A 19371-nucleotide genomic window follows, 5' to 3' on the forward strand; every position below is an offset into this window, starting at 1 on the left:
AGAACCACTGGCTTTGAATGTGGACAAGAACCCACTTAAAAGAAAAAAGATGGTCTCCTCAGAGTGAACCACTGGGCAAAACCCAGCTTGTTGTATTCATGCATGACACCCATTGTCACAAGTTTCACCCCACACTAAACAGTTAAACCCCCATCACAAGACTATCTTTTTTGAGTAGACTTAATATCTATGAGGAAAATCCTTAGGTATTTTATACCATAGGAATTCTTTTCTTCTGTTTACCCATTATTGGACTAAGTAGGCAATCATTCTCAGCTCATTTCTCCATGTTTTCTGGCCACAGTTGTTATTCACAGTGTAGTTAGCTAGTTGCCTTACTCTGTAGCTGCTTGACTTGTTCAGTGCGTGTAGAAATGTACAGCTCTGTCCCATTGTCTCTGCTAGCAAAGCCAGGAGGAAAGTGCTTCAGAGACGACCGCCCTCATCAAAGTACAGTAACTACTGCTGTGCCGTGTACTTGCTAAGGACTTTACATACATAATTACATGTGCTCAGGGTCATAGAGAACAAGGTAAATGACAAGATCTGTGTAACTCAAAGACTGTGCTCTTAACCACTCTAACAGACTTGAAATGGGAGGGAACCTCCTATGTGAATGGAATTAGTAGTGAGTGTACAGAATTACATGCCTAGCTGCATATCTCAGAAGACTTTGAGCTTCCATTGGCTACAGGAAGAATGGGGAACTAATGGAGGGACTTAGCTGAGTGACCCTTCCTACCTGGCCAGGTAGTGACAGAGGAACTAATGTACTATGCTCTACTTAGAAACTGAGGTGCTTGAGACTGTGGGCTGAGGGGAAGAATGGGGACCAATTGTAAATTAGATCACCTAAGGCAATTGTTTTCAGAGTGATGGAATGTTGTAAACTTGTATTAGAGTGATGGTTGTGTAATTTAGGATATACAAATTATACTTCAGAGTGATTTGTAAGAAAAGCATGGAGGGCACAGAGACTTCCATTTAGGGGTAGGGTTCATACCTAATAAGTAGTCTGACTTGAATCTTATGAAAGACTTTTCCTGGGTTTTGAAATGGCAATTCCTCATGACTCTGGATTCTTCAGTAAATTGGCTCTCAAGCCAAAGTGAAAATTAGAGTGTATTAACAAGCACCTGGAATGCTTGTTACACCACAGGTCTCTGAGCTTTACCCCCAAAATGTGCGTTTATTTAATTTATTTTATTTATTTTTTTTTACCAACTTGATAAACTAGAGTCATTTGAGCAAAGAAGCCTCAGTTGAGAAAACACCTCCATCAGATCCCCCATGGGCAGATCTATAGTGCGTTTTCTTGATTAATGACTGATGGGAGGCCCAGGTCACTGCAGTTAGTGCCACCTGGGCAGGTGGTCTTGGACAATAAGGCAGGCTGAGTCAGCCATGGGGATGGGAGTGGGGCACAGCAAGCCCAGTAAGCAACATTTCTCTATGGCCTTTGCTTCTGTTACTGCCTTGAGCTCTTGCACCTACCTGCCTTCATGATGAGCATAAACTGAAACAACCCTTTCCCCAACCTGAGACAACAGGTTAACACTGATAGCGAGGGCAAGGGTGTCTGCCTGCCTTTGCAAATTGACTGTATAGAAATCTGGTGAGGGACTATATTAGCCTTCTCTACTGCACTATGCTTCTTGGTTGATATAGAATATGAGTTTGTGTGACCTAGATTAATTAGACTATATTTCCCACAGATTCATGGCTGTCAAATCCTGGAAACAGTTTACAAACATAGCTGCGGGGGCTTGCCTCCAGTTCGAAGCGCATTAGAAAAGTAAGTCCTGGCTTCCATAGTATTGGGAATAGAGGAGGGAGTCAAGTGACTTTACTTGTCATGGTTTGTTTTCAGGTCATATCAAGTGGATCATCTTAATGTGTTCTTGGATTCTGTTTACAAGTATATATTGAGAATTTTAGCATTGATGTTCATAACTGAAATTGGTCTGTAATTCTCATTCTTTGATGGGTTTTTATGTGGTTTGGGTATCAGGTAACTGGCCCCATGAGACAAATTGGGCAGTACTCTTTCTGCTTCTATTTTGTGGAATGATTTGAGGAGTATTGACATGAACTCTTTAAAAGTCTAGTAGAGGGGATGGGGATTTAGCTCAGTGATAGAGCACTTGCCTAGCAAGCACAAGGCCCTGAGTTCGGTCCTCAGCTCTGGTGGGAGGGGGAGGAGTCTAGTAGAATTCTGGGCTAAAACCCTGGGCTGTGCATGGTTTGGAGACTTTCAATAACTGTTTTATTTTGCTAGGGATTAGGTCTGTTTAAATTGCTTAGCTGATCTTGACTTAAGCAACATATATTGAGAAATTATCTATACAGGTTTTTAAACTATATCCTTATGATTATCTGGATTTCCTCTATGTCTGTTGTTATGTTCCTCTTTTCATTTTTAATTTTGTTAATTTGGATCTTCTCTCTCTGCCTTTTAATTACTTTGGATAAGGATTTGAAAGTCTTACTGATTCTCAAAGAACCAACTCTTTGTGTTTGTTCCTATTTCGCTGATTTCATCCTGAGTTTGATTGTTTTTTTGCTGTCTACTTCTTTTGAATGTGAGTTCTTTTGTTCTAGGGCTACTAGAGGTTCTAAGGTGTTCTAGAGGTGTTAAGCTACTAGTATGAAATCTCTCCAATTTTTTTCTTTTTTTAATCAATGACAAATCATTTATTTGTTTGTTTATATTTTTTTTTAATGTGAGTGCTCTATCTGCAGGTAAATCTGTATGCCAGAAGAGGGCATCAGAACCCTTTATAGATGGTCATGAGCCACCATGTGGTTGCTGGGAATTGAACTCAGGACCTCTGGAAGAGCAGTCAGTGCTCTTACCTGCTGAGCCATCTTACTAACCCCATCTCTTCAGGTTTTTTATGTAGGCACTTAGTGTTATGAACTTGCCACCTAGAATAGCTTTCATTTTATTCTATAAGTTGATATGTTATATATTCATTTTCATTCAATTCTAGAAAGTCTTCCTTTCTTAATTTCTGTCTTGGCCCATTTTTCATTCAGTAGTGAGTTGTTTAGCTTCTATGAGTCTGTAAGTGGGTATAGTTGGCCTCTTTAGGTTGGATTTTTCCTCCTAGCACCTTTTATAAGACAGAATTTGTAAATAGATATTGCTTAAGTTTGGTTTTATCATGGGATGTATGATTTTATCCGTCAATGGTAATTGAAAGTTTTGCTGGGTATAGTAGTCTGGGCTGGCATCTGTGGTTCCTTAGAATCCATAGCACAGCTGCCCAGGCCCTTCTGGCTTTTAGAGTCTCCTCTGAGAAGTCAGCTATTCTAATGCGTCTGCCTTTATGTTACTTGCTCATTTTCCTTGCAGCTTTCAGTATTCTTCTTTGCTCAGTAGGTTAGTGTTTCGATTATTAGGTACTGAGTGGATTTTCTTTTCTGATACAGTCTATTTCCTGTTCCGTGCACTTCTGTACTTAATAGGCATCTCCTTCTTTAGGTTAGGGGAATTTTCCTCTATGATTTTGTTGAAAGTGCTGTCTATTCCTTTGACTTTGGTTTCTTCTCCTTCCTCTGTTTATATTATTTTTAGATTTGGTCTTTTCATCTTGTCCCAGGTTTCCTGATTGTTTTATGCCAGGAGTTTTTCAGATTAACATTTTTTTGACAAAGGAATTTATTTCTTTATCTTGTCTTCCATACCTGAGATTCTCTTTTCTATCTCTTATATTCTGTCTGTGAGGCTTGCCTCTGAGGTTCCTGTCCAAGTTCCTAAATTTTTCATTTCCAGATTTCCCTCAGTTTGGGTTTTCTTTGTTGATTCTATTTCCATTTTCATGTCTTGCATGGTTTTAGTTATTTCCTTCCACTGTACACTTGTGTTTTCATAGCTTTCTTTAAGAGATTTATTCATTTCCTCTTTATGACCCTATCGTATTCATAAAGGCATTTGAAGGTCTTTTTCTTGTGAGTCATCTGTGATGCAGTACTGAGAGCCTGTGTGGATAGTCAGGCTCTAGTGAGGATATGTTATCCTGGCTGTTACTGTGTTTTCATACTGGCATCTAGGCATCTGGGTTTGGGAAACTCATAATGTAGGTGATGATATCTAGTCTTGTCTTTGTTGAGTGGGTGTTTTGTTCTTTGGTTTCTGCTTCTTCTCTGGTTCTTAAGAGTGTGGTGAGGGGTTGGGGATTTGGCTCAGTGGTAGAGCACTTGCCTAGCAAGCGCAAGGCCCTGGGTTTGGTCCCCAGCTCTGAAAAAAAGAAAAGAAAAAAAAAAAAAAAAGAGTGTGGTGGCATTGCCTGGTAGAAAATGCTTCTGGGATCCTGATAGTTGTGGCCACTAGGGGTTCCAGGTAAGATGTGTTTCTCCATATTGGGAGCTGACACTTAGGAAAAGGAATTGGCTGGGGAAGGAACTGAGAGGATTCACCAGGATCTGCCTAGTCCCCTAGGGAATGGAGGCAGAGTGAGGAGAGTCTGCACAGAGCTGGAGGTGAGACTGGGGGATTGAATATAGAGGAATAAAGGGAAAGTAAAGATCTGCAGTTACTACTCACTTCCTAGTTAGTGCCTATGGGTTCCTAAGGGAGTGCCTGCTGGAGTTGGACGGGGTAAAGTGAATGGGGAGAGGGAGATTAGGAGGTGAAGGTCTGTGTAAACTAAAGGAGATAGGGACAGAGTGGAAAGGGAGGCTCTTACAGATTTTCTGCTACAGAGCTGGGGATGAGACTGGGAGATAGGATTTAGAGTAACAAAGGGAGAGGTTAGCCTACCTGCTACCCTAGCCAGAGTTTTGTTGAATTTTTTGTTTTTAATAAAGGATTTCCTTTGAGTTTGAATATTTTAAATAGTAGACTAAAGCTCTATTTCTTCTCCCCTCCCCCACTCTCATTTTGAAAAATATCAGTCCTAGAAATTAAATATAAAGCACTTGATTATCCTTTAATTTTACCAGTTGCTAACATTTTGCCTAATTCATCTTTTCTTTCTCCTGTATGCATATGAAATATCTCCACATCTTCCAGTTTTGTTGTTGGGACATTAGAAAGCAGCTGCAGATATCCTAACTCCTAAATAGTTAGCTCATTTATCACCTCAGTCCCATATTATTCACCAAAAGTAATATGATATTTAGAGTATGTTGAGATTTCTCCATTTGTTCCCCAAAAGTCGAGTATAGCTGTTCTGTTTTTCACTGTCCAGAATCTAGTACATTTTCACATGTTGCATTTAGTTATGTCTTTTTAAGTCTATCTCTGTATTCTGGCCTTGTCTCATTTTCTTAATATATATGTGTGTGTGTGTGTGTGTGTGTGTGTGTGTGTGTGTGTGTGTGTGTGTCTGTGTCTGTGTCTGTGTCTGTGTCTGTGTCTGTGTTTAGTTTTTTTTATTCAGAGTCCTCATTCAGTAGCCTAGACCCTCCTTGAACTCATAGTGATCCTCCTGCCTCAGCCTTCAATGGCTGGAATTACAGGCATGAGCCCTCATGTTCCTGAGCTTTTTGAAGTCTCCTTCAGTTTGAAACAGCTCCCAGGAGTAGAAGAGATGGCTCTGTGGTTAGGAGCAGTTGCTGCTTTTCACAGGACATGGTTCAGTTCAGCACCCACATGGCAGCTCACAGCTGTCTGTAACTGCAGCTCTAGTAAGATTAGTCACCTCTCTCTTACACAGGCACCTGTACTCAGGTTACAGACACACACACACAAAAGCACACATATACATAAAATAAAAATAATTTTTAAAAGCCTTTAGAACTGTAAGACAGCCTGCTTCCCTTTTGTAGTTGTGTCTGTGATGGTAGCCTTCAGGAACTTTTAACACTGGTCTGTTGGATGCCCACAATTTAAATTTTTCAGATTCCTTCTTCCTGATTAAACTCAGATTAGACATTTTAAGTAAGAAGACTACATATATGACATTGTTTCAGAAAGCTAGTTTATCCCATGATGCTTCTGTGGAGTATCGTAGGATAATGTAGTATCTGTCAGATTTCTCTGTTGCAAAGATAACCTTTTTCTCTTCATAATGAATATGCCCTCTGGCCACCCTTCAAGACCACCTCAGTATCCATTCCCCAACTACCTTCCTACATTTTATTTTATTTTGGTTTCTGCATTTTATTGACAACTCTGTTTTTTTGTCAACGGTATTCACAGATTGAATCTTTTTCCCTATGCAGTTCCAAGAAGAATAAATTTCAGGCTGTGTTCAGCAAGAAGTGACTCCATTACATCCCCTTACATAAGACTCATTTGTTTTGAAGCTTAAACAAAGGACAAAATTATTTGCCCTAAAAAAAAAAATTTCCTGAGTTTAATCAAGTATATTGTACAAGTTGGACTTTACTCTGAACTTATGTATGAAAGTTTAATCAGTCTGTCTGTATGCAATTAAATTATCAATTATCTTGTTTCTCCTATGACTCACTCACTAAACCATCAAGCTTCTGTCTATCCTATCAAAATTTCAAACATGGTCTCTAGGTGTGGTGGGTCTCAGCATTCTAAGTAGACTGGTAAGGCTCTTGCTTCCTTCTCTCCTCAGAATCCTGGCTGTATGCCATGGAGTCATGTATAAACAGCTCTCGGCCTGGATGCTGCATGGACTGCTCTTGGACCAGCACGAAGAGTTCTTCATTAAACAGGGTCCATCTTCTGGTAATGTCAGTGCCCAGATGGAAGAGGATGAGGAAGATCTGGGCATTGGAGGCCTGACAGGAAAACAACTGAGAGAACTGCAGGACCTGGTGAGGATACAGGAAGCCCAGGGCAGCCACCTGGCAGGGCCCTGGTTCATTACAGCCTGGCTGCCTTCCATGAGTGGATAAGTTAGAGAAACTGGGCTCTCTCTTAATTAGAGACTACAAAATAGCAAGCAATTTTAAAACCCTTGTTTTTCCTTTCTACATTACATGCTCTTACAAATTTAGTGATGTGTTTTATATTTAAAAATCCAGTGCTAGGCTGAGGGATTGATTCAGTTGGTCAAAGCGCTTGAGTAAGTGTGAGGACCTGGGTTCAAATTCCAAGAACCCATGTAAAAGCCAGATGCTATATACTGTGAACATCTGTAACCTCAGTGCTCCTGCAGAGAGATGGGAGGCAGAAACAGGAGGATCTCTGGAAACCTGAAGGCTAGTTAGTTTGACATACAGAGCAGAACAAGGAGACCTGGTCTCAGGACAGATGTGAGGACAGCACACGTGTGTCACACTGACATACACAAAAGTAAATTAAAAGATAAGAACTCAGTGCTTTCCACCATGCCAGTCTTCTCCATGAAAGTGTAATACATTTCCAGTGCTGGTGATTTAAGAATTGTACAACTTCAGATTTACACCCTGCTTACCAATAACACAGATCATGGGTTGGGAGTTAAGACCTGTCATCATACTTCACTGATGGGTTGTTTTCTTCACTAGCGCCTAATTGAGGAAGAGAATATGCTGGCCCCATCTCTAAAGCAGTTTTCTCTGAGGGTAGAGATTTTACCATCCTACATTCCAGTGAGAGTTGCTGAAAAAATCCTCTTTGTTGGAGAATCTGTCCAGATGTTTGAGAATCAAAATGTGAACCTGACAAGGAAAGGTAAGAATCCTCTTTTCTGTTGGTCACATCCTCAGATGTTCTTCATCTCCAACACTGGCCCAAAGCATGCTGGGTTAGTGTGGTTGATAACCTTGATGAACTGCTGCAGCAAACCAACTCTGATAGATTTGCCTGGGCCACTGTGGCCCCTCCACCCTGTCTACCCTGTCTACCCTGACTACCCTGACTACCCTGTCTACCCTGTCTACCCTGACTACCCTGACTACCCTGACTACCCTGTCTACCCTGACTACCCTGACTACCCTGTCTACCCTGACTACCCTGACTACCCTGTCTACCCTGTCTACCCTGACTACCCTGTTTACCCTGACTACCCTGTCTACCCTGACTACCCTGACTACCCTGACTACCCTGACTACCCTGTCTACCCTGACTACCCTGACTACCCTGTCTACCCTGACTACCCTGACTACCCTGTCTACCCTGTCTACCCTGACTACCCTGTCTACCCTGACTACCCTGACTACCCTGTCTACCCTGACTACCCTGTCTACCCTGACTACCCTGTCTACCCTGACTACCCTGTCTACCCTGTCTACCCTGACTACCCTGTCTACCCTGACTACCCTGTCTACCCTGTCTACCCTGACTACCCTGACTACCCTGTCTACCCTGTCTACCCTGACTCCTGTCTACCCTGACTACCCTGTCTACCCTGACTACCCTGTCTACCCTGACTACCCTGACTACCCTGACTACCCTGTCTACCCTGACTACCCTGTCTACCCTGACTACCCTGACTACCCTGACTACCCTGTCTACCCTGACTACCCTGACTACCCTGACTACCCTGTCTACCCTGACTACCCTGACTACCCTGTCTACCCTGTCTACCCTGTCTACCCTGACTACTCTGTCTACCCTGTCTACCCTGACTACCCTGTCTACCCTGACTACCCTGTCTACCCTGACTATTCTGACTCCTGTCTACCCTGACTACCCTGACTACCCTGTCTACCCTGTCTACCCTGACTATCCTGACTCCTGTCTACCCTGACTACCCTGTCTACCCTGACTACCCTGACTACCCTGTCTACCCTGACTACTCTGTCTACCCTGTCTACCCTGTCTACCCTGACTACCCTGTCTACCCTGACTACCCTGTCTACCCTGACTATTCTGACTCCTGTCTACCCTGACTACCCTGACTACCCTGTCTACCCTGTCTACCCTGACTATCCTGACTCCTGTCTACCCTGACTACCCTGTCTACCCTGACTATCCTGACTCCTGTCTACCCTGACTACCCTGTCTACCCTGACTACCCTGTCTACCCTGTCTACCCTGACTAACCTGTCTACCCTTTCTACCCTGACTACCCTGTCTACCCTGACTACCCTGACTACCCTGACTCCTGTCTGATGATCGTGTCGTCATACTCCACAGGGTCCATCTTGAAAAACCAGGAGGACACTTTTGCTGCCGAGCTGCACCGGCTCAAGCAGCAGCCACTCTTCAGCCTGGTGGACTTTGAGCAGGTGGTAGATGGGATTCGTAGCACTGTGGCTGAGGTCTGTCTTCTGTCTCATATTCTTCCAGAAGAGATGAGTTTGTAGAGCACTAAAGGGCACGAAGGAGAGACAGGGACAGGACAGAAAGATGGATGGGGCTGGAGAGGTGCTCGGTGGTTAAGACTTAGGTTCAATTCCCAGGACCCACATAGTGGCTTTCAACCATTTGTAACCCGCTTCAGGGGATCCAGTGCCCTCTTCTGAGTTCCAAAGGCACAAGGCAGACACCCTCACGCACAGAAAATAAATAAGTAAAAGTACATCTACTTTTCAGGTAGAAATGGAACTAGCCCTTCCACTGGTGTGTTTTAATTAGTTGATTAAAGGGGAAGTCTCAGTTTAATTCCTAACACTCATGAATTTGGGTGCTAAGAAGTTTTGTGTGTGTATCTGCCTGTGCCTGTGTGTGTTTTAGTATCAACCATGTATTTCTCTAGCACACAGTAATCTTAGAAGGAAAGCAAGCACAGGATGGTGGTCCTGGCCCTTGAGACAAGTGGGAAGGGAGGAGTAGGATTCTGGGTACTAGTATTTCTTGACTTGAGGGTGCTTATGGTGATTGCCATGTCCGTTGTGAACTTCAAGGTGTAAGCTTATGATTTTTGTTTTTCTATGTAATAGTCACTACTTTGACAATAAGGTTTTAAAATTTTGGATAATATAAGAGAAAAACGCTTGTATCTTCAGTTGTTTATTATTTACATGGAGACATAGTATTGCTAATTTATTGCTGGCTAATCTTACACATTCCACTTAACTCTGCGTAACTAACTTTTAATTTATATGTTTATTTTATGTATATAAGCACACTGTAGCTGTCTTCAGACACACCAGAAGAGTCATCAGATTCATTACAGATGGTTGTGAGTCACCATGTGGTTGCTGGGAATTGAACTCAGGACCTCTGGAAGAGCAGTTGGGGCTCTTACATCTGTTTTTGTTTGTTTGTTTGTTTGTTTGGGTTTTTTTTTGGTTTTTTTTTTCGGAGCTGGGGACCGAACCCAGGGCCTTGCGCTTGCTAGGCAAGTGCTCTACCACTGAGCTAAACCCCCAACCCCAGTGCTCTTACATCTGAACCACCTCTTGAGTTGAGTCCCTGGTTACCTAACTTAGTTCTGGGACTTGATACTTTTTTTATGTACTAAAGATGACCGCCCCTGAAAATAATGTTTTACAACATTTCTCCCAGTGTGTAAACATACATTGTTCTAGGCTCTTTATTGAAACAGTAGACAAGTGGGCTTTGTTTGCATAAATTGTGTCAAACAATAGAGGTAATATTGGACATTTCTGATTTCCTGACTCTTAGAGATGCAGAGTTCATGCATTACTATGATATTTACTGTAGGCTTCTAGAAGGAAGTTTAACAAAGTATTCTCTTCCTAGTTAACCGATTTTTTTATCCTAAGTGATGTCAGTTTTACCAGTTGCCCCTTGTGTTAGTGAAAGAGAGCATCCTTGCCTTGAATCCATTTCTCTTTCATAAAGTTTTTACATCTGTGTGCATTAGTTAAGAAAGACGATTGTCTGTCTTCTCTGTCTTATTCCTGGGTAGTTTTTACATAAGCCTTATAAAATGGGCTAGGTAGCTGCTTTTGTTCTTTCCTTATTATTTGTAAAAACAGTCTATATCAGTAATTGGCTACTGAAAGTTTGAACTTAATGAGAAGTGATCTAAGCTAGACTTTCTCAGGAAGAAAAACTTTACTGGTTGAGTATGTTTTAAAATGAAATTACCATAAAATTTCTTCTTGTAACAATTTTGATAATTCTGTGACTGTGGAACTTGACTATTTCAGTTTTTTTTTTTTTTTTTTTTTGGTTCTTTTTTTTCGGAGCTGGGGACCGAACCCAGGGCCTTGCGCTTCCCAGGCAAGCACTCTACCACTGAGCTAAATCCCCAGCCCCGATTTAATTTTTTAAAATACTTGTTTGTCTATATTATGTTTTGTTTACTTAAATTCTGTCTTTTAAAATTTATTTTATGGCCTGTCAGTGGTAGCATTGGAGAGGCAGAGGCAAGTGGATCTCTGAGTTTGAGGCCAGTTTGGTCTACAAGGCAAATGGCCAGAGCTACACAAAGAAACCCTGTCTAAAATAAATAAATAAATAAATAAATAAATAAATAAATAAATAAATAAGGAAGAAAGAAAGAGAGAGGGAGGGAGGGAGGGAGGGAGGGAGGAAGGAAGGAAGGAAGGAAGAGTGTGGTATGTATACTTATGTTACAAAGAGTGTGTGTGTGTTAGTGTGTGTGTGTGTGTGTGTGTGTGTGTGTGTGTGTGTGTGTGTGTGTGTGTCCATGCACACCCACCTGAGAATAGTTTCAGATACCTTCTTTTGGCTAGCCTGGCTGGCCAGTGAGCACCAGCATCTCCCTGTCTTGCTGTCTCCCAACATTGGGTTCTGGACATGAGCCACTGCACTCAGCTTTTACATACATGCTGGAGATCTGAACTCAGGTCCTTATGCTTGCTTAGCAAGATTTTTCATCACTGAGCCATCTCACCAGCCCCAGTTTTTCTCATTATTTAGTCTTGTTAGGCTTTTATTAAGATTAATAAGCTAGTTATAATCAGCTTCTCCTCCTTAATTTAAAACATTTATAAATGGAAAAATCACATTATTTCAATGCATAGATAAGTTATATGATTTTTTTTACATGTATGGGTGTTATGCCTACATGTATATCTGTTCATCATATTCCTGGCCGGTGCCCTCAGAGGCCAGATGAGGCTTGGAACTAGAGTTCCAGATGGTTGTGAGCCACCTTGTAGGTGCTGGGAATCAAGTTCAGGTCCACTGCTCTTTGCTGATAAGCCATCTCTCCAGTCCTTTTAAAAATAAACAGGAAATGGGATTGCTGCATGTGCAAGGCTGGCCTGGAGTTGGCCGTCATCTTCCTGTAGTGTCCCAGTGCTGCACCGACGGGCATGTCCCAGTAAGCCTAGGTTTTCTTTTCCTTTTTATAAATCATGAACTAATGGAGAATGTTAGCCACTGTTTTCTCTACATCTCTGGGTACCCAGATGTTTTTTTCTATTAACTTTACTGTAGTAAGCTACACTCGTGCTTTTTTGAGACAGGTTCTCCTTATGTAGAGACTCTTCCTTTTCTTGAACTCACCATATAGATGAAGCTGGCCTTGAACTGAACTGAGATCCTCCTACCTCTGCTTCCCAATGCTGGGGTTTAAGGTGTGAGCCGCCATGCTTGGTATTTAACCCAGTGGTTTTTAGTTTTGTCGAGTTGTGTACACAACTATTACCACTAACTTTAGGACATTTTATCTTGCATGGGTTTTGCTGTCTGCTCATCCTAGGATTAGCTGAATTATGGTCACCGTAATGAACTTTTCTGTTTTCTTAATCTCATCACAGCACCTTTGGAAGCTAATGGTGGAAGAGTCAGATTTACTGGGTCAGCTAAAGGTAATAACTGGTGCTCTTTTAAATCTTAAAATGATTCTGGAAAGCATTCTTGCCTAAACTTCCCTGGTAGATTTATTTGTTCTTACTCAAGTGAGGAAAATATATTTTATGCTACAGATCTTTGGTACTCAAGCTTGGTAAGATTCAAGCTTACTTTCTTCTGTTGTGATGTAAATGCCATCAAACACAGAGCCTTTCTGCTTGAGAGGCTGCTCTGTGTCTCATTAAAATGTTAAGCCTGTGTCCTTCAGACTGCTACTATCAGCCTCTCTGTGTCTGATTCCCTTATGGTGGTAAGGGCTCCAGGCTTGGTTTACTGAATTGTACATTGAAATTCCTTCCTCAGATCATTAAAGACTTTTACCTTCTGGGACGAGGAGAACTGTTCCAGGCCTTCATTGACACAGCTCAACACATGTTAAAAACACCACCCACTGCAGTGACAGAGCATGGTAATTCTCCTATGGCCCTGAGTAAAGTTTGCTCAAGTTGCAGGGTGTTTCTTGGCTGCTGTTGTGTATTGCAGGTTTGCCTGCAGAGGCCAGAAGAGGGAGCTCTTGAGTCACAAGCATTTGTGAGCTGCCAGGGTAGATGCTTAGAAGAGAATCTGGATCCTCTGCAAGAGCAACCAATGCTTTCTGCTTTCTGCTTTTTTTCTTTTTTAGATTTAATTTTTGTGTGTATGCTTGTTTGAATGAATGTATATGTGTGTACCTTGTGTACAGTTCCTAAAGGCCAGAAGAAGGCACTGGGTCCTCTGAGACTAGAGTTACAGAGAGTTGTGAGTTGTCCAGTGGTCCTCCAGTCATCTGGAAAAGCAGCCAGTGCTCTTAACCACTGAGCCATCCTGTAGCCCAAAGCCAATGTCCTTAACTACCAGTGTTCCAGGCCCACAAACCTACTTTTACTTTGTAAATAATTAAGACCTAACCTCAGAAAGCCTAGTTAGAAAAAAATTGCAGTTATATCTAAAGTTCTCAAATGCCTGGTGTATAACTGGGTCTCAGAACAACTAAAGCGAAGGTCTTCAGTACTTTCAAGACTTTTCTTCTTACCCTGAAGATTCCCAAGATATCAGTAACAGCCCAGCCTGATCTCTGGCAGCAAATTAAAGAAATCTAGTAAAGTGCTTTGTTTTAATTGGCCATCTCCAGATCAACATGGCTATAACTGTAGTGGTGAAGACGTCAGGCTTACGGTAATCCTCTTTCAGCAAGTGTCTTCTGCTTGGCAGTTTATGGTCACCCCATCCAAGCACAAGAAGAGAATAATATAGTAAGGATCTGAGCCAAGACAAAGAAAATGGGAGGAAAATGAAGGGCCTTGACTGTTTAAGTCACGTCTATAAACAAAACAGCCAAATGTAGTTACAAAAAAGCTGTCACAACCCATTTGACATGCTGTGTTCCCAAGAATTGAGTATTGCCAGCCCCACCAACACTGTGGGGACTGTACGGAGCAGGGATGACTCTCTCAGGATTGTTAATAACAGGGGAGAGGACGTAGTGCTGTCAGGCAGAAGCCAGAGATGCCTAACCCTGAGCTGTGCTGTGCTCTCATGTGCATTCTTGCAGATGTGAATGTGGCCTTTCAGCAGTCAGCACACAAGGTGCTGCTAGACGACGACAACCTTCTCCCTCTGCTGCACTTGACGATTGAGTATCATGGGAAGGACCACAAAGGTTTGCTATTCTCTGATTGCGTCCTCTCTGCATCTTCTGTTCTTTATTATCCCTCTACAGAAACTGATCATTTCAGACCATAGAATTAACCGAGTCCAGTACTCATTTGTACAGGTACAAATGTAATTCCAGACAGGTTGAGGCACTCTGTCCAAGGTTGTCTTTGAGATGCGTCTATATTTTTCTCTAAAACACCTCTCAGGAAAAGCCTTCACAGAAGTTTCCTCCCCTCCACCTTTTCAGCACCACTGAAGTCTCATTTTTGTGTATTTTATCCTCTCTCTCTGGTTCTAATTAACGAAGTTATTATCTTCTTTACATAGCAGATGCCACCCAGCCAAGAGAAGTGCCTTCTCGGGAAACATCTCCCCGGGAACCTCCTTCTTCCGGCTGGGCTGCTCTAGGGCTTTCCTACAAAGTACAATGGCCACTGCACATTCTCTTCACCCCAGCTGTCTTGGAAAAGTAAGTATTTGTGACTTTCTCCCAAATTAAAATTACCTCTGTTACATCCAAGGGGAAAAGTAAGTGAACAGGAGTAGGATTGACAGAAGCAAACCAGCTAGTAGGCTGGAGGTTGCAGACTCAGCCTGTCTTCAGGAGCTAGACGGGAGGCTAGTTTGTTTTCTCTTGCTGTGAAAAAGCATCTTGGTAGGAAAGGGCTTATTTGGTGGTGTGTTTGTTCGGACAGCAGTCCTTCATTGAGGGCAGTCAGTATAGGAATTCCAGCAGCAGCAGAGGTAGAAACCAGAGGAATGCTTCTTACTGGCTTGCTCCTCAGTTTGCTTTCTTACACATCCCAGATCCATCTGTATCGCCCACAGTGGCTGGGCCCTTCCACATCAATCATCATTCAGGAACATGCCCCACAGATTTGCCCATAGGCAAATCTAATGAAGGCAATTCTCATTAGTGAGGTCACAGCCATGGGACAGTATGGAATGGTAAGGACTTGAACAAGTGGGACGGCATATAGCCACTTAGAATCAGACTAGGGGTGAAGAAATAGCTCATTTCATAAAGGGAGACATGAGTTTGAATCCCCATAATGCATCAGAAGCTGACCATGCCTGTAATCCTAGCATTTCTATTATGAGACAGGAAATAGAGACAAGAGATAATCAGTAAGTCCTCAAGCTAGCCAGTGTGGCATAAACAGAGGCAAACAGCAAAAAGACACTGTCTCAAACAAGGTGTAAGGGGAGGTCTGGTTTGGTACTTACATGAGTATAGCATATGCCCACCATTCGCTTCACACACACATGTGGAAACCAGAACTAGAGTTGCATGCAATTGTGAGGCTCTCAGTATGGGCGCTAGGAACTGAATTCAGCAAGTGATCTTAACCACTGAGGCATCTCTCTAGCCCCAGACTTTGTTTGAAAGAAGTCTCTCTCTATATATATATAGCTTTGGCTGTCCTGGAGTTCACTATGTAGACCAAGCTGGCCTCAAACTCAAAAATGTGCCTGCCTCTGCTTTTCAAGCACTGGAATTAAAAGTCTGTACCACTAGATATTTGTTAGTCGACAGATAAGCAATTGTAGGTTTGTTATTTGTAGACTAGTTTGTGGCCTTTGGAGTATGAAGACTTGGGTATGATAATAAGTTCTGGACTTGACTACTCCCCTCAGTCCTTAGGACTTTCCCCCTCATTTTACTGTTCATTGTTAACTGTTCGTGATGTTAATGTTCTTGGAACCCTTGTATAAGTTAGGTTTCTGTTTTTGTGGTGAAGATTATCCCGGAAACAGGGTTTTATTTTGGCTTGAGCTTTTAGCATCGGGAAGGAGAGTCAGAGCAGGAAAGGGATGGCAGGGACTGCAGCAGAAATCCTGGAGGAGTGCGGCTTTACTGCGCGTCGTTCATGGCTCATTCAGCTCGTTTTTATACTACTTAGGACCATGCATAGGGACCCTACTGCATCAATCATTAGTCAAGAAAACGCCCCACAGACTTGTCAGAAGTCTACTCCTTAAGACACTTTCTCAGTTGAGCCTCCCTCTTTACAGATGACCCTAGCTTATGTCAACTTAACAAAAAATGAACCAGCACAATCCTTATACCTCCATGGAGAGCCAGCCAAGGTAGGGGAATGGAATGAGGGGGCTAGACCATGATTCAATGTGGACTGTAATGCAGGGCTTTGATTACTCTTGTCCCTTGGAACATCGCTCAGTGCATGATGGCACAGGATATCCCCAGGAAGGAGATGTGAAAAGCACACTGCACCCTGAGAAAGGATAAGGAAACCATTCTCACTGTGGCTACAAGAGTAAGGAAAAGACCATCTCTTTTCAGCCTACCTCTCTCTAGCCTCCTCTTTCACTGTTTACCTTCTGCTCTAGAATACTCAGGAGAAGGGTAGAAGCACTTGCAGAGGCTGATGCAAGGAAAAGATTCTGCAACAGTTCAGAACTCACAGTCCAGCTAGACAAAATGTACACACCTTGTCCAGAGACTCCAGAACTTGGGTACTCATAGTCCATTCACCTCCTTGTTTGATGTGGTCTTTACTTAGTATTTAATATTGCTTAAAAAGTAACATTTAAAGAATTTACTATTTTAGTATTTATGGTATATTTTAATGTTAATATTTAAGACCTTTTTAGTATTTAATGCTTTTGCGTATACATGTGTGATTTCATGGGGTGTGTGTGATCTGAGTGACTGACTGCAGGGTTAAAAAGACATTGGATGTCCTCTCTCATGCTCCACCTTATTCCCTTGTGACAGGCTTTTACTGAAGCTTATTTTGTTGTTCAACTGAAATTCATTTTATTTTCTCTGCTGTGTAATTACTGTATAAATACACTATTCTTGTCACTCACTGGAGAGGTGACAGGAAGCCCTGTTCTGTTCTGTTCTGTGTGTGGATAAGGTCTGTATCTCAGTGATGCTTCTGCCACAGGTACAATGTTGTCTTCAAGTACTTACTCAGTGTGCGTCGTGTCCAAGCTGAGCTGCAGCACTGCTGGGCACTCCAGATGCAGCGCAAGCACCTCAAATCCAACCAGACCGACGCAGTCAAGTGGCGCCTAAGGAACCACATGGCCTTCTTGGTAGATAATCTGCAGTACTATCTCCAGGTACATTCTGACCAGTGGATGGAACGGTGGGAACAGGACCCTAGAAAGCAGGAAGGGTCTGCTGTTCTGGATTTGGTAAAATGCTGCAGATGGAGAAAACTGAGTAGTTCTATCACTGGGTATGTGGCATTTTAAGTGGAAATAAGTGAATATAGGGAATTAGGATACTTAATGAGCAATGCACTGATTGCTGACGTGACCCTTTGCATTCTAGAATTCTCAGACATACCCAATCCTTTGACATTGTGGTGTGATATCATCAATTAAAAAGTTCACATCAAAGAACCGTGCAACAACCCCCACCCTCAATGCCTGGCCAAAAAAAAAGAATCTCATAGTCCTTTGAGTAATTCTGTAATTTTGTGTTGTTCTTGACTCTCCGTGTCACATACCTATCCTTGACTACATGTTGGACAAGCCTGCTATTCCTAAGTCAGTCATTGGAAGGGATGAGGCATGAGTGAATTACACTGGGATAGGGGAGAGTGATCTGCAAGGACATTTGAAGCTATTAAGAATTACACATCCATGGAGCCACAAAAATGATTTAGCAGTTAAAAGCACTGACTGTACTCGCAGAGGACTTAGGTTTATTTCCTAGCATCCACGTGGTGACGCCAATCATCTGCAACTCTAGTCCCAAATGATCGGACATCCTCTTCTGGCACCTGTGGCACCAGGTGCATGTGGTGCACATACACACACACAAGCAAAACACACGTTTTAAAAGTTTATTTTGAATTTACTACTGACTGGGAATGTAGGTCGGTTGGTAGAGTACTTACCTGGTTTGAGCACAGGCACTGCAAAATGTCAGGTGTGGTGGCACCAGCCTGTAACGTTTCAGAAGTTAGGATTACAGAAGCAAGAGGTCAGAAGCTCAAGGTCATTCTTGGCTATACAGTGAGTTTCAGGCCAGCCTGGGCTACATGAGACCCTGTCTCAAAAACAGAAATTATACACCCAGTTCTTTTGACACACAACTATAACATCCACACTGAGCAGTGTCAGGAAGGAGAATTGCAAAGCCCAAGCTACAGAAAGACCTTGTATCAAAAGAGACAAATGGCAGGGAATGTAATTCAGTGCTGCAGCCCCCCCACCCCCTGCATGCACAGGCCCCAAGCAACACACACACTCTCTCTACAAGGCTCAGCAATTGAAACATGTCACTGGACAGCCTAAAGTGGCTGGAAGGAAGATGAGGGCTGGTCAGATGGTTTGGTGGGTAAAGGTTGGAGCCACCAAGCCTAATGGCCTGGGACCAACCCTGGAAAGTTGCTCTTTGTCCTCTACATGTACTCTGTGGTATGAACAATTCACACACACATACTAAAAGTAAAAGATGAGAAGAATCATAAAATAGAATACTCAGGATGTGCCAGTGCTAAAAAAAAGTTTTATCTGTCTATCAGGTAGATGTGCTGGAGTCTCAGTTCTCACAGCTGCTTCATCAGATCAACTCCACGAGGGACTTTGAAAGCATCCGATTGGCGCATGACCACTTCCTAAGCAATTTGCTGGCCCAGTCCTTTATTTTGCTGAAGCCTGTAAGTAGGTGTGATTGTTTGCTTAGCCTAATATGTTCCTATAGGTTCTTAGAATTGACAAGATAGATACTGTTACTCAGCACATGTTCAAGTCTATGTTTACGTTTTTGAGAAAGTAAAACAAAAAGACAGTGTTAAAAGGGAACTGGAATGTGAAAAGGTATGCCCCCCCCCCCAAAAAAAAAGACTTACAGAAATGCAGAAATCTCTACAGGAAAACAACAGAGTTCACTTTCTTAGAAATCTGTTGGACCAGGATCAACCAATCATTTGAAAGTTGTTTTCATAGGTACATGGTATCTATTGCTCTGGGTATAAGGTAAACAGATATAGATAAAAGAACTATGTGTTTAACAACACCCCCAATGACTTATGGAAATCTTGGGATTGGAACCAGCAAGTACACACGTTTATCACTTCCAACATTGACTACATATTGGAATCATCTGTGACCTTGTGAAAAATCTAAGACCAGAAAACACTTAGTCAAACATGCAGACTGTGATC

At 42.4% G+C, this 19371-nt stretch overlaps 1 protein-coding gene across 11 annotated transcripts in view; it reads left to right on the top strand.

The window, feature by feature from the left end:
- The window catches only part of Tubgcp4 (tubulin gamma complex component 4), a 34738-nt gene that overhangs the window by 6573 nt on the left and 8794 nt on the right, over nucleotides 1-19371 (top strand). For 5 of the 11 annotated variants that reach the window (XR_010064663.1, XR_005502399.2, XR_001837217.3 and 2 more), the window contains 10 exons: nucleotides 1716-1795; nucleotides 6537-6738; nucleotides 7414-7579; nucleotides 8987-9111; nucleotides 12493-12543; nucleotides 12890-12995; nucleotides 14118-14225; nucleotides 14549-14690; nucleotides 17137-17314; nucleotides 18730-18864. Coding sequence is in view for 7 of the 11 variants with exons in the window: in NM_001399280.1 (NP_001386209.1) it covers nucleotides 1716-1795; nucleotides 6537-6738; nucleotides 7414-7579; nucleotides 8987-9111; nucleotides 12493-12543; nucleotides 12890-12995; nucleotides 14118-14225; nucleotides 14549-14690; nucleotides 17137-17314; nucleotides 18730-18864 (1293 nt within the window). In the remaining 4 variants the exon portion in view is untranslated. The other 6 variants (XR_010064664.1, NM_001399282.1, XM_039106529.2 and 3 more) reach the window with 5 other exon arrangements.

Source organism: Rattus norvegicus, chromosome 3 (genome assembly GCF_036323735.1).
Source record: "Rattus norvegicus strain BN/NHsdMcwi chromosome 3, GRCr8, whole genome shotgun sequence".
Classification (NCBI taxonomy): Eukaryota; Metazoa; Chordata; class Mammalia; order Rodentia; family Muridae; genus Rattus; species Rattus norvegicus.